Source organism: Chelonia mydas, chromosome 10 (genome assembly GCF_015237465.2).
Source record: "Chelonia mydas isolate rCheMyd1 chromosome 10, rCheMyd1.pri.v2, whole genome shotgun sequence".
Lineage (NCBI taxonomy): Eukaryota > Metazoa > Chordata > Testudines > Cheloniidae > Chelonia > Chelonia mydas.
The window spans coordinates 22,082,028-22,102,306 of NC_051250.2; the positions used below are offsets into that span (position 1 = coordinate 22,082,028).

The 20,279-nt window shown below is 39.5% G+C and overlaps 1 protein-coding gene across 5 annotated transcripts in view; it reads right to left on the bottom strand.

Moving 5' to 3' along the window:
• Window positions 1–4,857: 4,857 nt before the first annotated feature.
• PARN (poly(A)-specific ribonuclease) overlaps window positions 4,858–20,279 on the bottom strand; it is a 172,175-nt gene continuing 156,753 nt past the window's right edge. For 3 of the 5 annotated variants that reach the window (XM_043523383.1, XM_037910035.2, XM_037910033.2), the window contains one exon: window positions 4,858–5,785. In XM_043523383.1, coding sequence (XP_043379318.1) covers window positions 5,733–5,785 — 53 coding nt within the window. In that variant the 3' untranslated portion in view covers window positions 4,858–5,732. Of the gene's footprint in view, window positions 5,786–6,707; window positions 6,759–17,580; window positions 17,702–20,279 lie in introns of all 5 variants that reach the window. The other 2 variants (XR_005226961.2, XM_037910034.2) reach the window with 2 other exon arrangements.

Below are 20,279 nucleotides of genomic sequence, written 5' to 3' on the forward strand. Positions count from 1 at the left end.
ATAAAAAGAGACTGAAAAAACATGATCAGTTCAGTTCAGCCCTCCCCCTCATCTCCTGCCAACCTTGCATCACAGCTCACCTCATCTCATCCCCCAGACTGCCAGCACTGGAACTCATCGCGGCTCATCTGAAGGAGTTTTTTCCTGAGATGAAGGCTGGCTGGCTTTGCTTATTTAAAGAACTTCATTTTCACCTGTAAGTGCTGAAAGTTATCACATTACTATGACATCCAGTCCTCAGCCCATCAGTGGGGCTATCTAATTACCAGCACTGCAAAGGCATGTAAGATCTTGTATTGTATACTCTTCCCTTGCTGTGTTATGTTCTGCCCACTATTTTCCCTCCTATCCTATCTCACTCATCACTCATACTACAATCATCCAAATCTGCCTTATCTAAAGAAGAAAATATCCAGTCAGATGACAGCCCTGACTAGATCATAACCAAGGTCCAAGCAGCATGCGTCGTGGAAGACTTGCCAGCCAAAGCATCCACTTGTAACCATCCAGTGTTTCAAACATATCAACAATGTATTTTAACCATCTTTTCTATCCTGTCTCTCCTCTACCTTGCTAAGAGCAAGATATGTAAATGCCATCTATACTTCAGGACTGGGAGTAAAATTAACCCTTTTCCTTTTCATCAAAGAAAGGGAGTTCTGAAAATAAGAGACTGATGGTTTGCCTCCAAAAGGAGAAAGACTTGAAAGGTTTTGACTGTTTTGCACACTCAACCACAGTTTCAGTATAAATGACTGTTTTAATTTCTTGTTCTTTCCTGTGTTTAATAAATTTTAATCTGAATGAATGTTTTTGGCTGTTTGCCAAATAACCAAGGAAAACCAAGGCCCCACTGTTTAAAAGAACCCATTTTATGTTGGACAGTGAAATGTATAAACACCTTTAGGTCTTTGAGGTCAATATCCTTTGACATCAATATCAATGTCCACAGGGGGACAGGACTGATTTTGAGGTTTGGGGTAGAATTGCTGGGCAGGTAATAGTCAGATGTGGGGGTGAGAGCTCCTGCAGCAGGAGCCAAAAATCAGTTTTACCCAATAAATTTGGGAATAGGCAAAAATTGTTTCTTACACACTGGGGACAGGCAGGGATAGTTCAAAAATCAAGACAGATCAGAAAACAATATAATCTTTTAAAAAACATGATATTTGGGGACTTATGCATGATTTTTGATCTTTTGAGGTTGGTTATACTGGAGCCAGGTTTTGAGCTGTTTTAAAGGTCCAGCTCACCCTGTACCAGGTTCCTTTTATGGTATTATCCAAATTGGTGATTTTCCTACTGAAATAGGAAGACCCTCAGACCTCTAACAGGAGCTGTCACTTCGTTCTAATTTTAGAATATTCCAAAATGTCAGGCTTCAGAGTCATGTCGTCTTTATGAACTGAGTCCATTTTAAGTCACATTTAGTAGTTTTAACTTTATCAGCTTTAATTTCAGTCATGTACAGTTGGAATTGTAACTAAGGCAAGTGCCTTTCCAGGCAGAGGGCTACTTCCAATACAATTTTAAAACTAAAACATTCCTAAAGGATTTTTGGTAAAATGAGTTATATACAAATTACATGAAATTGTGACACATTTTATTGGCCGTTAATTGGGATAACCTACATAAAACCACTAATTGCCACTTGATGCAAATCTCAAACTCCTGGTGAAGAACTGTTCATGCCACATCATCATTTTCATGTTTTATTTATATACATTTTAATTTATTTGTAGTATAGTAGTGCCTAGAAACCCTAGTCAAGGATTCTGGGATTGTGCTGGACACCACAGTTATGAAGAAAGAAAACACTTAATCACATTATTAAGTCTGTAACATTCCACATACACACAAAGGAACCAAAGATCAGGGTTGTATGTATTACATAAATTAATTAGGAAACATTAGCGAAATTGATCCAATATAGGAAGTTGTCCTCTCCCTTTTAGAGTTACAATTGAGTGATTTCACTTAAGATAAAGGAAAATTTAATGAATCATGTTATCCTTCACTTGAGGATAGCATAGGAGGTCTTTGTGATACCACAGGGTAAGGAACTTTTTATGTTGGTGAGGGTCACTTCTTGCCTTATGTTACTGTTTAGAATTAATCCTTACCAGAACCCTTAAAAGTACAATTAAAGAACTATATGTGCCCTGACTTCATTCTGCTTTATTGGTTTAGATACGTTGCTCATTTTAGACCAATAACCATAACAGCTACATTAAAATCTTTTCTGCTATAAGCAGAATAGCACGGTTATCTTATCTTTTAAAAACAAAAAAGACTGTAGCAGCTAGAGGCACCAATCAAAATGCCAAAGCACATACAGTGAGAGTTCCTGTCCCAAAATGCTTAAAATCTAAACAAACAAGACAAAATGGTAAGGTTGAAGATATGGTAGTAACAGTTCTCAAGATTAAAGCTAGGTTTCAGAGTAACAGCCTTGTTAGTCTGTATTCGCAAAAAGAAAAGGAGTACTTGTGGCACCTTAGAGACTAACCAATTTATTTGAGCATAAGCTTTCGTGAGCTACAGCTCACTTCATCGGATGCATACTGTGGAAAGTGTAGAAGATCTTTTTATACACACAAAGCATGAAAAAATACCTCCCCCCACCCCACTCTCCTGCTGGTAATAGCTTATCTAAAGTGATCGCTCTCCTTACAATGTGTATGATAATCAAGGTGGGCCATTTCCAGCACAAATCCAGGGTTTAACAAGAACGTCTGAGGAGGGGAGGGGGGGTAGGAAAAAACAAGGGGAAATAGGTTACCTTGCATAATGACTTAGTCACTCCCAGTCTCTATTCAAGCCTAAGTTAATTGTATCCAATTTGCAAATGAATTCCAATTCAACAGTTTCTCGCTGGAGTCTGGATTTGAAGTTTTTTGGTTGTAATATCGCAACTTTCATGTCTGTAATCGTGTGACCAGAGAGACTGAAGTGTTCTCCGACTGGTTTATGAATGTTATAATTCTTGACATCTGATTTGTGTCCATTTATTCTTTTACGTAGAGACTGTCCAGTTTGACCAATGTACATGGCAGTACATTGTACAATGTACATGCACATCCACCAATGTGATATATGCCATCATGTGCCAGCAATGCCCCTCTGCCATGTACATTGGTCAGACTGGACAGTCTCTACGTAAAAGAATAAATGGACACAAATCAGATGTCAAGAATTATAACATTCATAAACCAGTCGGAGAACACTTCAATCTCTCTGGTCGCGCGATTACAGACATGAAAGTTGCGATATTACAACAAAAAAACTTCAAATCCAGATTCCAGCGAGAAACTGTTGAATTGGAATTCATTTGCAAATTGGATACAATTAGCTTAGGCTTGAATAGAGACTGGGAGTGGCTAAGTCATTATGCAAGGTAACCTATTTCCCCTTGTTTTTTCCTACCCCCCCCCCCCGCCCCCCCGACGTTCTTGTTAAACCCTGGATTTGTGCTGGAAATGGCCCACCTTGATTATCATACACATTATAAGGAGAGTGGTCACTTTAGATAAGCTATTACCAGCAGGAGAGTGGGTTTGTGTGGGGGGGGGGGAAGGGGGGGGAGAAAACCTGGATTTGTGCTGGAAATGGCCCAACATGATTATCATACACATTGTAAGGAGAGTGATCACATTAGATAAGCTATTACCAGCAGGAGAGTGGGGTGGGGGGAGGTAAAATAAATTGGTTAGTCTCTAACGTGCCACAAGTACTCCTTTTCTTTTTAAGATTAAAGCTGGCTTCCACTAGAAAAGCCAGCAGAATTCCTGGGAGAACAATTACTTTACAGTTTGGGGGGGAAAAAATATCCTCATAGCACATGCATTGTTCCATCTGACCCAGTCCAAATAAATGGAAAAATTGACCACTGTAATGTATGATATTCAGATTGTTACTAGAATTTAAAAAATTACGAAACTACTGTATTACTTTTTTGAATATTTACACTACTTGTTTTGCATCAAGGTAAGAACGTGAGACTAAGCTCCTTTTCAAACTGTGTTCTCTTTAATCCATTCACATGTTTGAGGACTTTGCGTTCTTGAAAACCACATTTTTAGAAAATATAGACATGAAAATCAGACATTGTGACTGCAGCTTATTTGTTCATCTCAGCGTTTGAAAATCTCGCTACAAGATGGTGCACAACATGAGTAGTTCTTCCTGAATAACTCAAACAATGATCATACTCACATTGAGGAGGGATTTGAAGCCTCACTTTAGTTTGAGGCCACCAAAGGCACATGGAGCTTGGTGATCCATACTAAGTTTTACTCCTGATATCATAGTACAGAAGACCTGGGGATCCCTAATAGCAACAGAGCTCACTCAGATTCATTACCATCACCTCCTGCACTCCAGTCAGACATTCTCTGCCTCACAACACAAAGCAGTGGAGCAGATGATGTGGAGCAGAAGTTAGTGCTAAGATTGAAAGCTAGTACATTCCTGGATTGTCAGATGAACATGCTGCCTTCAACATGTTAGGACCTAATGTTTCAAAAGAAAAGTCAACCAGGAAAATTTAAAAATTACTTTTGAGAATTTGAGGCAGCTGCTATAGATCATAAAGGAACAGTAAAGAGCAGAAAGTTGTTTTTGCTTCACCCCTCACCTCCAAGGGGTTTCCCTTTATTGTATTTAAGGGGTCAGGGGTCAGGCTCCACAATAAATATTATCTCATGAACTCCGGTAGTTATTCCATTTGCGAGAATGATGTGTTCGAAACACATTTATAAAACAAGAATGTATGTGTCTTAATACCCACTAACCATATATGAATGGCAAAACAAGAGAAAAGTCACATAATGATGTGAAAAATACAGACACACTGGGTCCTAAGAAAATGTTTTTTATTTTCATTTTATGGAAATACATTTTTCATTTTTATTTCCATGATACAAAAATGTTAAATATCAAAGTTTCTGAAATCTACCAAAGCAGATTTTTTGTAAATGAATAAAGGGCTGGTACAGTTTGCAGGTTTGTCACAGGTTTCAAAAACATTTTTACAAAAAAACACAAACCATGGAAAACCAGATCAAGACTTGAGTGAAAACAGAAAAGAAAACCCACCTCCTCCCAACATTAATTTCTTTCTTTTTTCTTCTTTCTTTTTTTTTTTTAAGGAAAGTATAAGTTAAATTTTTCCAAGAGGACAAAAGGATATATATGTGTAGGATTAGTTTCCAGACAGATACTGGCTGAAGTCTTCCTACTGAGGAAAAAGGACAACACTGTAAGGTTTCCAGGGTAACTGGTAGAAAGCAGTAACCGATACTGAGGTTTATCTGTTCAGGACTACTGATATTGCCCGAACATCTGAAGATGAGAAGACTTGTGTGATAACTCCCCTCAAGCACAGGAAACAGCCTAACAAAATTCTTAATAGTGCTGATTCTTTTTGTACATTTCATAGCCAACATGCCATAACAGGTGACCAAAACATGTTTAGTCTTGCTTCTTAAATCTAACATTGTTTACGACAGCAAAGATTTCACATGATCAACAGACAGAATTGTAAACTAGTTAATACACGAGTAAAACTGACAGTGATTGTTCAGTAGACAGTTTAAAAAAATTAAACTGATTTTCAGGAGACATACTTATTTTTCAACACCACTTTTTATTTAAATAAAGTATGGCTTCCAAGTGGTATACTCTTGCAATTGCTTTGAATCAGCTTCACTTTTTATTAATACAGATGTTGGCTACCACGTGTCAGGAACTTCAAAGAGTGCTGTGGAACCACTTGTGATGCTTCCTAAGAGAAGAGAAAGATATTTACAACATTAAAAAGTACCATCTCAAAACATTTAAGTGGACTAAGACACCTTAAAATACAACAAGTTGTAGCATAATACTTGCAATTCAGGGTAACTTTATAATGCTATAGTTATATGGGGAAAATCCTCAAAGCAACAATCTACATGTATACCATTATATTTAGCAGTCAATCCTAAGTATGTCAGAACTATGAAAAGTATGATTACAAACAAATCAGGCTTTGATAATGGACAAATTGCTACGTTTCAGCCTTAACTGTTGTTTTTGTTCGGAGTTTTTTAGGGGGTTAGGGTGGGGGGCATTTATGGGTTTAACAAGTGCAGCACACATGGCATGCATCACCAATCACAATTTGCAGACCGCCATGTAAGCAATTCTCCAAACAATAAGACCAAGCATTCTCAGTGCAGACACTTCCTTAAAATGTGAGGCTTGTTGGTAAAAGTTTACCAATTTTTTTTTTTTACCTGGATTTTAAAAGACTCATTACCTGTTTAAACCAAGAATCAGAGAACTTCACTCATACTCTTTCACATTGTGCAAAGACATTTTTCTTCAGAGACAGTTTTTACTGCTGGAATTAGCAAGTGAGAAAAGATGACTCTCTAATTGGAACCCTAACAGACCCTGACTTGATTGCCTGAGTGCTCTCAAAGACTAAAAACAAGACAAGATGGAAGACTGGTGAAACCTTTCTCACCAAATGAAATTAAAAGGTAACAAAGCAATGACCCTGGCAAATCATCAAGTGACATTTAAGTACTTTAGGGACTTTATATTTTCATACAGTATTTTGCAAATCAGATCTAATTTTATTAAAACGGATGCAGCAGCATATTCAGTTTGTAGCTGCAGCATCAAAATTATAATAAATAAAAACGTTAGTGGTACTATCCTACCTCCAATGATCTGTACTGGGACGTGTGCTGTTCAATATATGCGTAAATGATCTGGAAAAGCGGATAAACAATGAGATGACAAAATTTTCAGATGATATTAAATTACCCAAGATAGTTAAGTCCAGATCTGACTTTGAAGAGTTTCAAAGGAATCTAACAAAACAGGGTGATTGGGCAACACAGAGGCAGATGAAATTCAATATTGATGAGTGCAAGTAATGCACACTGGAAAATATAATCCCAACTATACATACCAAATGATGGGTTCTAAATTAGCTGTTACCACTGAAGAAAGATCTTGGAGTCATCGTGAATAGTTCTCTAAACATCTGCTCAATGTGCAGCAGCAGTCAACAAAGCTAACAATGTTAGGAATCATTAGGAAAGGGATATATAAGGCAGAAAAGATCAGAATGCAACTTTATAAATCCATGGCACACCCACACGTTGAATACTGTGTGCAGTTCTGGTCTCTCTATTTTAAAAAAAGAAAGAAAGCAGAACTGGAAAAAGTACAGAAAAGGGCAACAAAAATGATTAGGCACATGGAACAGCTTCCATACAAGGAGTGTTCTTAGAAAAGAGATGAATAAGGTGGGGGCGTGGGATATGACAGAGGTCTAAAAAATCATGAATGGTGTGGAGACTGAAGAGGGAAGCATTATTTACTCCTTTCCATAACACAAGAACCGGGTGTCACCCAATTAAATCAATAGGCAGCAGGTTTAAAACAAGCAAAAGGAAGTATTTCTTCACACAACGCACAGTCAACCTGTGGAACTTGTTGCCAAGGGATGTTGTGAAGGCCAAAAGTATAACTGGATTAAAAAAAACAAAACAGATAAGTTAATGGAGGATAGGTCCATCAATGGCTAAGGTGGTCAGGGACACAACTCCATGCTCTGGGTATCCCTAAATCTCTGATTGCCAGAAGCTGAGCTGGATGACTGAGGATGAGGATCACTTGAAATTGCCATGTTCTGTTCATTCCCTCTGAAACATCTTGTGCTGGCCACTGTCGGGCTGATGGGCTAGATGGACCATCGGTCTGACCCAGTATGGCCCTTATGTTAAATTCTTATGTACCAACTGCGATTGTTGTTTAATCCTTATTCAAGGCAGTTGAGAAGAGGTAACGCTGAAAACTAAAGTATTTCAGTTTCAAACTAATGTTGGAAAGAGAAATTATTTTGTTTTTACTGGCAGTCTCCATTTCCAAACAAGTACTAATGCCAAATATAGCAGAGGGATTTTACACACAATAGAGGCAGTTCCTTTAAAATATTTCTGTGGACAGATTTATCTAACATATTATTACGTTTGCACAATATGTTTTTATCTTTGTTGTGTGTGGAAGGAAGAGAGGCACTGAGAAAGATCTTAACATAAAATCAAGATCTAGGCAGTTTGAGACTTAGATTAAATCATTTGATAAACTGATCAGCTCTTTATCACTGACAGACAATAATTTGAGGAACACCAGTGTGGGATGTGTCACCTACACTAACAAGTATATCATCTTGATAGTGTTTAAAGGACTGTCATCCATAATTTAAGAAACATGGAAGTCCTTTAAAACACAGCTATACATGAAAGTTTTAAGAAAGAACAAAATTGTCAACAAAAGTACATTTGATTGCCCCCCCCCCTTTTTTTTTTTTTACTGGTATGCACAGCATTAACGGGACATCCAATAGTTTTGAACAAAAGACAAGTTACTATACAGCTATGACCACCTCTGTGAATTACTTTCAGAGTGGTAGCCGTGTTAGTCTGCATCAGCAAAAAAACCGAGTACTTGTGACACTTTAGAGACTAACAAATTTATTTGGGCATAAGCTTTCGTGAGCTAAAACCCACTTCACCAGATGCATGCAGTGGAGAATACAGTAGGAAGATATATATACAGAGAACATGAAAAAATGGGGGTTGCCATACCAACTCTACCGAGACTAACCAATTAAGATGGGCTATTATCAACAGGAGAGAAAAAACATTTGTAGTGATAATGAGGATGGCCCATTTCAAACAGTTGACAAGAAGGTGTGAGTAACAGTAGGGGAAAAATTAGCATGGGGAAATAGTTCTTTAGTTAGTGTAATGACTCATCCACTCCCAGGCTTTATTCAAGCCTAATTTAATGGTGTCCAGTTTGCAAATTAATTCCAGTTCTGCAGTTTCTCGTTGGAGTCTATTTCTGAAGCATCTTCAGCCCCCAACAAAAACCTCTCCAGCGCTTCATTAAGGATCTACAACCTATCCTGAAGGATGATCCCTCACTCTCACAGATCTTGGGAGACAGGCCAGTCTTCACTTACAGACAGCCCCCCAACCTGAAGCAAATACTCACCAGCAACCACACAACAAAAACACTAACCCAGGAACCTATCTTTGCAACAAAGCTCATTGCCAACTCTGTCCACATATTTATTCAAGCGACATCATCATAGGACCTAATCACATCAGGGGCTCGTTCACTTGCACATCTACTAATGTGATATATGCCATCATGTGCCAGCAATGCCCCTCTGCCATGTACATTGGCCAAACCGGACAGTCTCTATGCAAAAGAATAAATGGACACAAATCAGATGTCAAGAATTAACACATTAAAAAACCAGTCGGAGAACACTTCAACCTCCCTGGACACTCAATTACAGACCTAAAAGTTGCAATTCTTCAATAAAAAAAAACTTCAAAAACAGACTCCAACAAGAAACTGCAGAACTGGAATTAATTTGCAAACTGCACACCAGGGTTAGGAAGAAAACACCATCTGATTCAATCACTGTATTTCAAGTAAGTGGCTTTGAAGTGCAGGCTCAGAGGACAACTTGGAGAGCCTATGGAACTTCAATGTTGGGTTTTTCATTTGAATTAGAATGTAAATGAGATTTTTTTACATGGAAATTCTGGAGCTTGGTATGGCAGGGATACAGTATTACTTTCTGGATAAGAATCATTAGAGCAAGAACTGAAGTGACATTTGAGCTAAGACATTCTGACATAAGAATGAAATATGTATCACTTTCAATACAAGTAGTTCTCAACATGACCAGGAATTGAGCACCTGCATTATAATTTATTATTTACAGCAGGAATTAGATATAAAACAAAGCCCCTATCTCAGAACCTCTCAGGACACTGTACACAGATAAATATAATGTTAAGGTATCCCCTTCTTAAATACAAATTATGAATCAATGAATTTTATAATTCCAAAGCCAGAAGGGACCATTGTGATCATCCAGTCTGATCTCTTGCATAACAAACCGTAGAACTACCCCCAAAATATTTCCGAGAGCATATCTTTTAGAAAAACATCCAATATTGATTTAAAAATCATCAGTGATTGAGAATCCATCACGATCCTTGATAAACTGGTCTGATGCTAAATTATCCACTCTTAAAAATGTATGGCTGATTTCCAGTCAGAATTTGTCTAGCTTCGACTTTCAACCATTGGATTGTGTTACAACTATCTTTGCTAGACTGAAAAACCTATTAAATATTTGTTGACTGTCTAGGTATTTAGAGACTGTAATCACCTCACTCCTTAACCTTCTCTTTGTTAAGCTAACTAGACTGAGCTCCTTGAGTCTATCATTATAAGTAGGGCCCTACCAAATTCACGGTCCATTTTGGTCAATTTAACGGTCATAGTATTTTAAAAATAGTAAATTTAATTATTTTAGCTATTAAATCTGAAATTTCATGTTGTAACTGTAGGGGGTCCTGACCCAAAAAGGAGTTATTATCGGCAGGGCTGTGGTACTGCTACCCTGACCTCTGTGCTGCTGCAGGCGGCGGTGCTGCCCTCAGAACTGGATGGCCATAGAGCAGCGGCTGCTGGCCATGAGCCCAGCTCTGAAGGTAGAGCTGCTGCCAGTAGCATCACAGAAGTAAGGATGGCATGGTATGGCATTGCCCCCCTTACTTCTGCCCTGCTGTTGCCTTCAGAGCTGGGTGCCCAGGCAACAGCCACTGCTCTCTGGCCATCCAGCTCTGAAGGCAGCGCAGAAGTACGGGTGGCAATACCACGATCGCCCCTGCAACTCCCTTTTGGATCAGGACCCCCAATTTGAGAAACTCTGGTCTCCTCCATGAAATTGGTACAGTATAGGGTAAAAGCACACAAAGGACCAAGATTTCACAGGGGGAGACCAGATTTCATGGCCCGTGACACTTTTTTATGGCCATGAATTTGGTAGGGCCCTAGCTATAAGGCAGGTTTGCTTTTCTAATCCTTTAATCACTCTTGTGGCTCTTCTCTGAACCCTCTTCAGTTTATCAACATTCTTCTTGAATTGTGGACACTAGAAGTGTAGACAGTATTCCAGCAGTGATTGCACCAGTGCCAAATACAGAGGTAAAAATCACTCTACTCCTACACAAGATTCCCATTTATGCATCCAAAGATCACATAAGTCCTTCTGAGCGCCCTGTGTGACGCCAGCCATGTTCAGCTGATTATCCATCAACACTCCCAAATCTTCTTCAGAGTCACTGCTTCCCAGGATAGAATCCCCCCCAGCCTTAATTCTTTGTTACTAGATCTACACATGTACATTTAACTGTATTAAAATGCATAATGTTTGCTTGTGTCCATCTTGCCAAGTGATCCAGACCACTTTGTATCAGTGACCTCCTCTCTTCATTCATTTACCACTCCCCCAATTTTTGTGTCATCTGCAAACTTTATCAGTGATGACTTAATGTTTTCTTCCAGATCACTGGTGAAATTGTTAAAATACCATGGGGCCAAGAATCGATTCCTGTGGAACCCCACTAGAAACACACCCGCTCAATGATGATTCCCTATTTACAACTACATTTTGAGACCTGTTAACCAGCTTTTAATTCATTTAAAGTGTGTCATGTTAATTTTATATCATTTTAGTTCTTTAAATCAAAATGTGACGCACTACCAAGTCAAATGCCTGATAGAAGTTTAAGTGTACTACATCAACACTTTACCTTAGCAACTAAACTTGTAATCTCATTAAAAAAATAAAGTTATTTGACGGGATTTATTTTGCATAAACCCATCTTGATTGCCATTATATTACCCTCTTTTAATTCTTTATTAATTAAGTCCCATAACAGTTGCTCCATTATCATGTCTGGGATCCATGTCAGACTGACAGGTCTATAATTACCTGCGTTATCCCATTTACCCTTTTAAAATACTGGTCCAACATTAGCTTCCTTACAGTCTTCTGGAACTTAGACTTATCAAAAATCAACATTAACTGTCCAGTAAGCACCTCAGCAAGCTCTTAAAACTCTTGGGTGTAGGACAGACATTTTAAAATCAGCAGGTCTGACTCACTTTAGTAGCTGCTGTTTAACATTCTCCTGTGATACTAATGGGATGGAAGGAGTGTTATCATATGACATGACTATATCATATGTTTTTTCCTCAAAAAGAGAACAGAAATATTTATTGAACACTTCTGTCTTTTCTGCATTATTATTGATAATTCTACCATTTCCATCTAGTAATGGACCAATACCATTGTTAGGATTTTTTTTGGTTCATAATATACTTGCACTCCTTATTGTCCTTAACTCTGCTGGCCATAGATTTCTCCTTGTGTTCCTTTGCTTCCCTTGTCCATTTTCTATACTTCCTAGATTATGATTTACACTCATTACTACGAACTTCTCCTTTCTTCCATTTGTTATATATATCTTCTTTATTTCTTAAATACTACCTTCACTTCCCTCTCAACCAGTTTTTTATTTTTTAACTAATATAGCCTTCTTCCTCAACTGTAGGATTGAGACTTTTTTTGGATATCTAGTAAAGTGTTTTTAAACAATTTCCAATTATCGTCCACATTTTTCTGATTAAATTCTTTCTCCCAGTTGATTTGGCTCATAATTGTTTTCAGCTTTGTGAAACTGACCCTTTTAAGTCACAATGTTTTTTTATTACTGGTCTGGACTGGATAATATTTGTTACGTGCAAACAGAATAAAGTCATGATCACTTGTACTTAAGCTATCATTTTCATTTCTGTGATCAGTTCACTCTCTCTCAAGATGAGATCCAATATAGAATCCACCTGTGGATGCAACACTTTCTGTGTCAGGAAATCATCATCTATAATAGTTATAAATTCCAAGGATGTTTCAGTACTGGCAGCATGAGACCTCCAGCATGTTCCACTCAAACTGAAGTCCCCCAGGGTCTCTCAGCTTTTTTCCCCCCTACACATTATAGATCAGTCCATAAAGGATCCAGTCATTCTGTTTCCCTGTGTCATTGGGTGGTCTGCATCCAATCTTATTCTTTACCTGTTAGGGAATTGATCCATAAACATTCAAGATCATTTTCTTTCAGTTCCTGGTGACTTGGAAACAGGTAATGCCATTTTTGCTGAGTGCCCCCCCCCCCCCCCCCCCCGCTCATTCAATCTTTCCTAAATAGGTTATAATAATTGATTTTAAACATTCCAATCATGGGAATCATCCCACCAGGTTTGAGTAATACCAATTATATTGAATTTATGCTCATAAATGAGCAATTCCATTCTTCTTGTTTGTTACCCAGGCTCCTGGGATCAGTGTATAGGCAATTAAAGAATGTCCTTTCATGTCCTTTGCCACCTTGATTAATTTTGTTTCTCAACATCTGGATTTTTGTGCTAAATGAGTACTCGTATCTTTCCTCTTTTTACTCTTCTCTTCTGTCATTAATTTAATGCCCTCCTGACTAAATGAAGCAGGCCAGTTTAATAAAACAGGAAGATAGAAATATATATATTTTTATTTTTAAAAAGAGAATGTGGGTAGGAGGAGGAATGAAGCACTGGAGGAGGGATTTCCCACCACCAAAACATGAGTCCTATTCTCTAGTGCTCAGTTTTGTAAAAATGTGATCTCAAGACAACTCCACATGTGGTGGAATGATCTTTTAATAGTGGTGTGAGAAAATACACTCCAGGCTTCATGAGACAGCTTTATATATACTGAACGCTAACACTGATAAGGGCCTTTACAAACTATTAAATACTTTTTAAAAAGTCCATCTACTATTTAGGCAGATACTATAAAAAACAAAAAGGCATAAACTAAACAGTGTGCAACTGTGCTGCTACAGTCTGAACAAGCTCTAACGAAGAGGGAACTACAATGATTTCACTTCATGGTCAATGGGGCAAGATCCTGCTTGCTGACCAATGATTCATTCCAAAGCTGTGAAAAAACTCTTGGAAAATTAGTAACAATAATTTCAGTGCCAACTAATTAATTGTCTTCAGTAAGCCACTGCCTACACAGTAACTATCCAAATAAAATACTGACTCTGGGCTGTGAAGCTGTCCAGGATTAGAAGAATTGTGGGAGATACTATCAGCAGAAAAGAAACTATAAGGTAGAAGTTTCCCATTCTGTGGCCCAGTGTCTATCACAATCCTGATACGTATGGGTAGTCGTGAGCAGTAATGAGGAGTAGGGAGGAACAGAAAAGTGAACATAAAAAATAGGAAAGACCCCCCTCCACCCATTTTTGAACTAAGCAAAAGCAATGTCTGGATCACCATCTGGAGCACATTCCTGCCAACGGAGATCTGTGTAGAGACAGAAAGTCCACCTTATAAATGTCTGATAGAGACATTTGCCCATGGCTACATGGCTGGTTTGCAGATCTCTGCAGTGAAAGCGCACAGTGTATCGGCCCATGAGGTTGCCATGGAACTAAGAGAATGAGCCTTGATTCCTTCTGGAACAGGCGTGTGGGAAGGCTTGTAGGTCTCAATGATGCATAGTCTCATCCATCTAGAAAAGGATAGCTTGGATACTCTAAGCCCTTGGCATGTCAAGACGAAAGGAAATTAACAGGGAGCCTCATCTTCTTGTGGATTCTGTACGCTTGATTAAAGTCTTTAGTGTTCTCCTGACATCAAAGTTGTGCTGCTGCTTCTCATTTGGATGCTGTACCAATAGGCAGAATGAATGAAATCAGAGGCTCAAAGGGATGAATGGGTAGAGTTTTCAATCCCAGTGCTAGGTCCCTCTTAGAGAAGATTGGTCAAACTGCTGCCCTGATTGCTCTGAGAAATCCGGATACCTGAAAGTTCTGCGAAGGAGCTGGACCATCCTGTGAATAGAACAATACTTAGAGCTGATACCCAGGATGCTATGGTGCTGGGATGAAGGCTCCATGCGAACCTTTCTGAAGGAAATCCTGAGTAGCCAGAATCCCAGGATCTCTTGGATCTGTGTTGAGCTCTTGGACGACATGAACTCCATCCATGTGGAGGAGTAGGCTTTTAGAATGGAAACTTCCCTGGAATAGAATAGAATAGAATAGAGTCCTGATAGCTGCACTTGGCCTAACACTTCCCTGCCAGGCTGTCAGATGAAAACTATCTGGGTCTGGATGGAGGAATGGACAGAGAGAGAGAGAGAAAAAAAATCACCTCATCTCACTGGAAACGGCAACTGCAGTTCCAGTTTGTATTCCATCAGATTAGAGAACCAGGGTCTCCTTAGTCAATACAGAATTCGCGCTATCACCCTTGCTGCTTCTTGCTTTATTTTTGGATAACCTTCCCTAGGAGATGGTATGGCGGGAACACATATAGCAGACCTAAAGGCCATCTATGTGACAGAACATCTGTCCCCATGCACTTGGTTGGAGTCTGCTTCCCGGATGAAGAACATTGGTAATTGCAAGAATACAAAATGACCAAACAGGTCAACTGAGGGAAGGCTGAACATCCATGAGATCAGAGTGAAAACTTCCTGGTTCAGACATCACTCCAAGTAGTTGACTGAGTCCGCTGAGCCAATCTGCCTTTTGGTTCAGCTCTCCTTCCATGCGTATCACTTTTAGGGAAAGGAAAGTCTTGTCTGACGTCTCCATTGCTTCTGCATGTACAGCTATGCTCCTTGTTCCCCTGGGGTGTTTAATATGCAACTGTGGTCATGTTGTCTTGTTGGATCAAAATATGACTGCCTTCTAGGTAGCTCTGGAATCTCAGTTAAGCTAGTTTAGCAGCTCTGAGCTCCAACATCTTGATGCTGCGATTCCTTTCTCTGGAGTTCCAGATATCCTATGTTGTTACTGGTCCCAGAAGTGCACCTCATCCCGTCACAAATGGTGTCTATTGTGAGAACCAGCAGGTCTGGAAGATAGATAGGAAGACCCCTGTGGATGTCCTCTGGGACTGTTCATCATCTTAGGTGATCAAGCATCTGGTTGGGAACCAGTACCTCGTCTTGCATTTGCTCCAGGAAATGGTTCCATCCTCCCAGAAAAAAGGCCTGGAGACACCCGATATGTGACCTCACTCATGGAGAGACCCATATGCAGAAGACCAGAAGGCCCAGTGACTAGAGAGACTGTGCTATGGTTGGCCTGCATGCATTTGTCTAACATAGATATCAGAACTTGGATCTTCCGGAATCTGTCTAGTGATGGGTAGATCTTCATCACCAATGTTTCTGTCCCCACTCACAGGTGAATTATGTTGGTCAAGGGAATCAGAGCTTTTCCTGGTATTATCGTGAAGCCATGAGCTTGGAAGTGATCCAGAGTCCAGGTTGCAAAATTGTGCACTGTGGCCTGTGAGCTGTACCTTGGCTGGGACTACTATCAGCTACTTAAGATTCCGTGCAGAAGATGGATCAGAAGGAAGTGTCATGCTGAGGATTTTGCTGGTTAAGAGGAAAATTAATCTAGCTTTCCTTGGAAACTTTTCCAGATTCCTCGTACTCCCCCAGGTTAACAGTCCTCTCTTGGATACTCTTTGAGTTGGTAGCAACCAGTGGATTGCTGTGCTGGCTTTGACAGCAAGGGTTGAGGCCTCTGGCAGTGTCAGCTACTAATTTCTCTAATGTTTTCTCCAATAGCTCCTCACGTGTAAGTTTGAATGCACAAGATATCCATTTAGAATGAGCGATGACTATTCATGGGTATAACATGACATCCCCGTAGCCACCAAATTAGAATCCACTGCTTATCACAAATCACATCAAGTGTTTGAACAAGACAGAACCCAAGATGTCTCACTCCAAAAACCCATCATATTCCTGAAAGATGAGCCACTCGTTCACCACAAAGGAAGCTTTCCTTACTAAACATGTGAAAAACCTTTGGTCTGAACAACTATAGCTGAGGTTTTGCAATTGCTGTGCAGCATGTCATGATTCTTATGGTCTATAGGGTCTTTTAGAAGGAAGTCCCTTCTGAAGGCGTGACTGTACCTTTCAATAGTGGAGCTACTACTGCTCCAAACTTAGGCTCCCAATATATATGCAATTTCTTTGTTTTTATATTTTATATTATATATAAATTATCATTTTAGTTTAACATTTGGTTTAATTGGGGATCCTCATTTGGATCTTATGATGCTCTCAAAGGAGGCATCAATAGGAAAACATGTATCATAATGCTAACAAAGAATGATATTTTATTAATATTAATAAATTCCTTACAGGCCACCAACTGACATGTCTTGGAAAAGTTCTGTAGGTTTGTTTTTTAGGGTTGTGTGTTTTGTTTTGTTATGTTATTTGCATGTGTGATAGTTCTCCCCGGACTGTTTTACAGGTGGACCACACAATACAGAAGGGGTACTGGCATACATGCCTTCATTAAATGAAAGGTATGTGAAAGGCTGCCTGTCCCAGGCCAGCTAAGACCCAAGACAGTGTTGTATGAGTGACCTAGTACCACTCTAGGCTTTACATAGTAAATCAGAATAATTTTTGAATACAGGAAAGGATTTCTTACATACCCCTCTGTAATCCTATGAAGACACACCTTGTCACATGTCTCTGTTATGGTCACACACTGCCTGAAGTGCTCAAGGCTTTAATGTCAAGCAGGGGAGGGGTGAGAAGAGAGCCACTTTACCCACCTTTCAGGGTCTGATCCCCTTTCTCTGGCAGATAAAAAAGCGGATGATAAGAAGGCACTTCCCATTCTGCTGCTGCCTCAAAATCTTAGTCCCTTTCTCAGGCAGAGCAAGGGTCCTCAAGCTAAAAAACATACAGACACAATTTCCATTAGGCTGAAGCCTGAGGCAGGGCTGCACAGATGGAACGGGCTTCTCTGCATGCCCAGACATACTGCAGAATTGGGGACGGGCACGGAGTGCAGTACAGAACACTGATAAAGATTCTGAAGGGGATAAATCCCAGCAAACCCTTCCTCAGGGGCAGAAGGGGGTTTAAAATCTCCCTTCACTTGGGGGGGGGGGGGGAGGATTTTCACACCACTTCACTTATTAATAAAAGTCCCAGGTGCCTTGCAAAGAATACACTTCCTTTTTCCATTCTGGGACCTGGAGTCTCTGGGTTTTGCAGGACTTACCCCAGAGTATCATGAGAAACCCCTTATTCACGCTGAGAGGAAGGGATCTGAGTAGGAGCCCAGCTTGTCTTCCCAGAGTTTCTAGGACCCACTTTTGGACTTGTGGGGGGACCAGTAGCCCAAAAAGGGTCTTAGCTTTTATGGTGTTTTTTTTTTCCCCAGGACTTCCCTGGGTCAGCCTCCTCATTCTCCCTGTTCTATTCTGTTCCCCTGGTTGGGGTTCTTCTGAGATGGAGTCTCAGAAACTGGGGAAGAGGTGAGGGACACAGCAACGTGTTTGGCCAACTCAGAGGCCCGTGCCCTCGCAAGTGGGAGGTGCTGCACCAGAGATTCTGGCTGGCTGTGACCACTGCTATGCTCAGTTCCCAGACCAGGAGGCAGTGTGGAGGCTTGAAAACATGCTTTATCTGCCCCTCAAATGGCTAACAACTAATTGAGAAGAAAAGGATGAGAGCTAAACACAATGACACCTAACTGCTGCCGTGGAGGCAGAAGATCTGGTAGCAAGCAAAAGAAGGGCTGTGGGCTAGCATAAGCTGTGTTGCAGATTTGAACCGCCTCCAGAAACTGCAGCCAAGAGAGGAATAGCTTATATGTATCAGAATTGTGGGAGAAGCTGAGCATCAAGAACACTTTCATACAATTACCTTTCCATGGAAAATAAATGGTCAAATGGACATCAAGACCCTTTCAATTTGCCTTACTATTCTCAAACAATCTCACTGGGAGCATAAAAGAATGGGGCTCCATTTACAGATATCCTCTACCAAACAGCAAGATCCTGATGAGAAAGATATATATTACCAGCTGAATGCATTGCAGTTAAGCATTTGTTCAAAGCAGAGACCAAGCCTGCATGGTCAGCTGAGGAAGATGTTACACACAATTGTGTGTAACAGCATACTCATACTATACCACACATCAGAAATGATCTCACTAAGAGGCTTTATACAGATATTCAACATGGGAAGCTGGATTTAATCACTGATTGACTACTGATACAGTAGGTCTATAAGTGTATTTTTCACACTTCAGGTGAACATGTAAACTATCAAGTTTCCAAGATCACTTAAATTTAAAGATACAGAAACATTGACATTGTTAATCAAAAAAAAGTTAAACCTGTAAAAATTCTTAGTGTCTGCACCATTTCTCATGCCACATTTTTCAATGCTCATTCAGTTACAAAATCTTGACATAACTACCTTCATTTCAGAAACCATGAGCCATCATCTTGGGATCTCCCTAAAGAAAGATATTTCCACAATCCTTTTAAAAATGACCTGCTACACAATCATAATTTAACAAAGGCATACTCTGAAAAGCTCAAATACCAAGATGGTGCTCTGTTTTACAGCTCCCAAGGTATAGTACAAGACAATATTTAGCCCTTCCATATTTTTCAAACCTATCACCATCAGTTAGGTAAAGGGGGTGAAAACTTCAACCTGCACAGTTAGTGCTTTTGTGAGTTTAATTAGAAGCTTGATGTTTGAACATGTTTATGATTTAATTCATAATAGCCTTATAAATAGGAATTAAGTTTTGCAGGCTCAATGTGGAAATCTGAGGTTTGTCCTACATTATATGGATACTAATAGGATTGGGAATGTTTACACGAGACCAAGGTAATAGGATTCATTAAACTACCTTATTTGCACAGCTGAAAGACTTCAGTATTTTTGGTAATCTGAGAAAATAAAAATCCCTTGATTTAACTGATTTAATTTTAAAAAATGAGGTAAACAATGCTCGTAGTTCTTATTTATAACTACTTTGAACACTTTTTTAAAAAAGTTAAGAATTAAGCTTCCTCAAAGTTATATTTAAGGTTAAACTCTTCAGTGAAATATGGTAATTTTATTGTGTATAGCTGGACATTGTTGCCTTATTTGCTATCAGACAATATTTGTACAGCACTGAGCACAATGGAGTCCTGACCCTGCCAGCCTCTGGGTGATACCAGAACATAAATGTTAAGTTAGACACACAAAAACTAAATTAAAACAAACATTAAGATTGCAAAACGATGTGCTCAAAAGTTAGGAAACACCAGAATTAAAAGTTACGTCTGCAACCTTAATTCGGCCTCCTTCTGTCTATGTATGATACAGTCTTTAATTACACAATTACATACAATTTTTTCCACAGGAATTCTGCCATATTCAGTGCACAGGATGCCTTGCTCTAGGGATGAACCAGGGCTAGTAAAGAAGACTTGTCTGTAGAACCCCTGCCTCATAT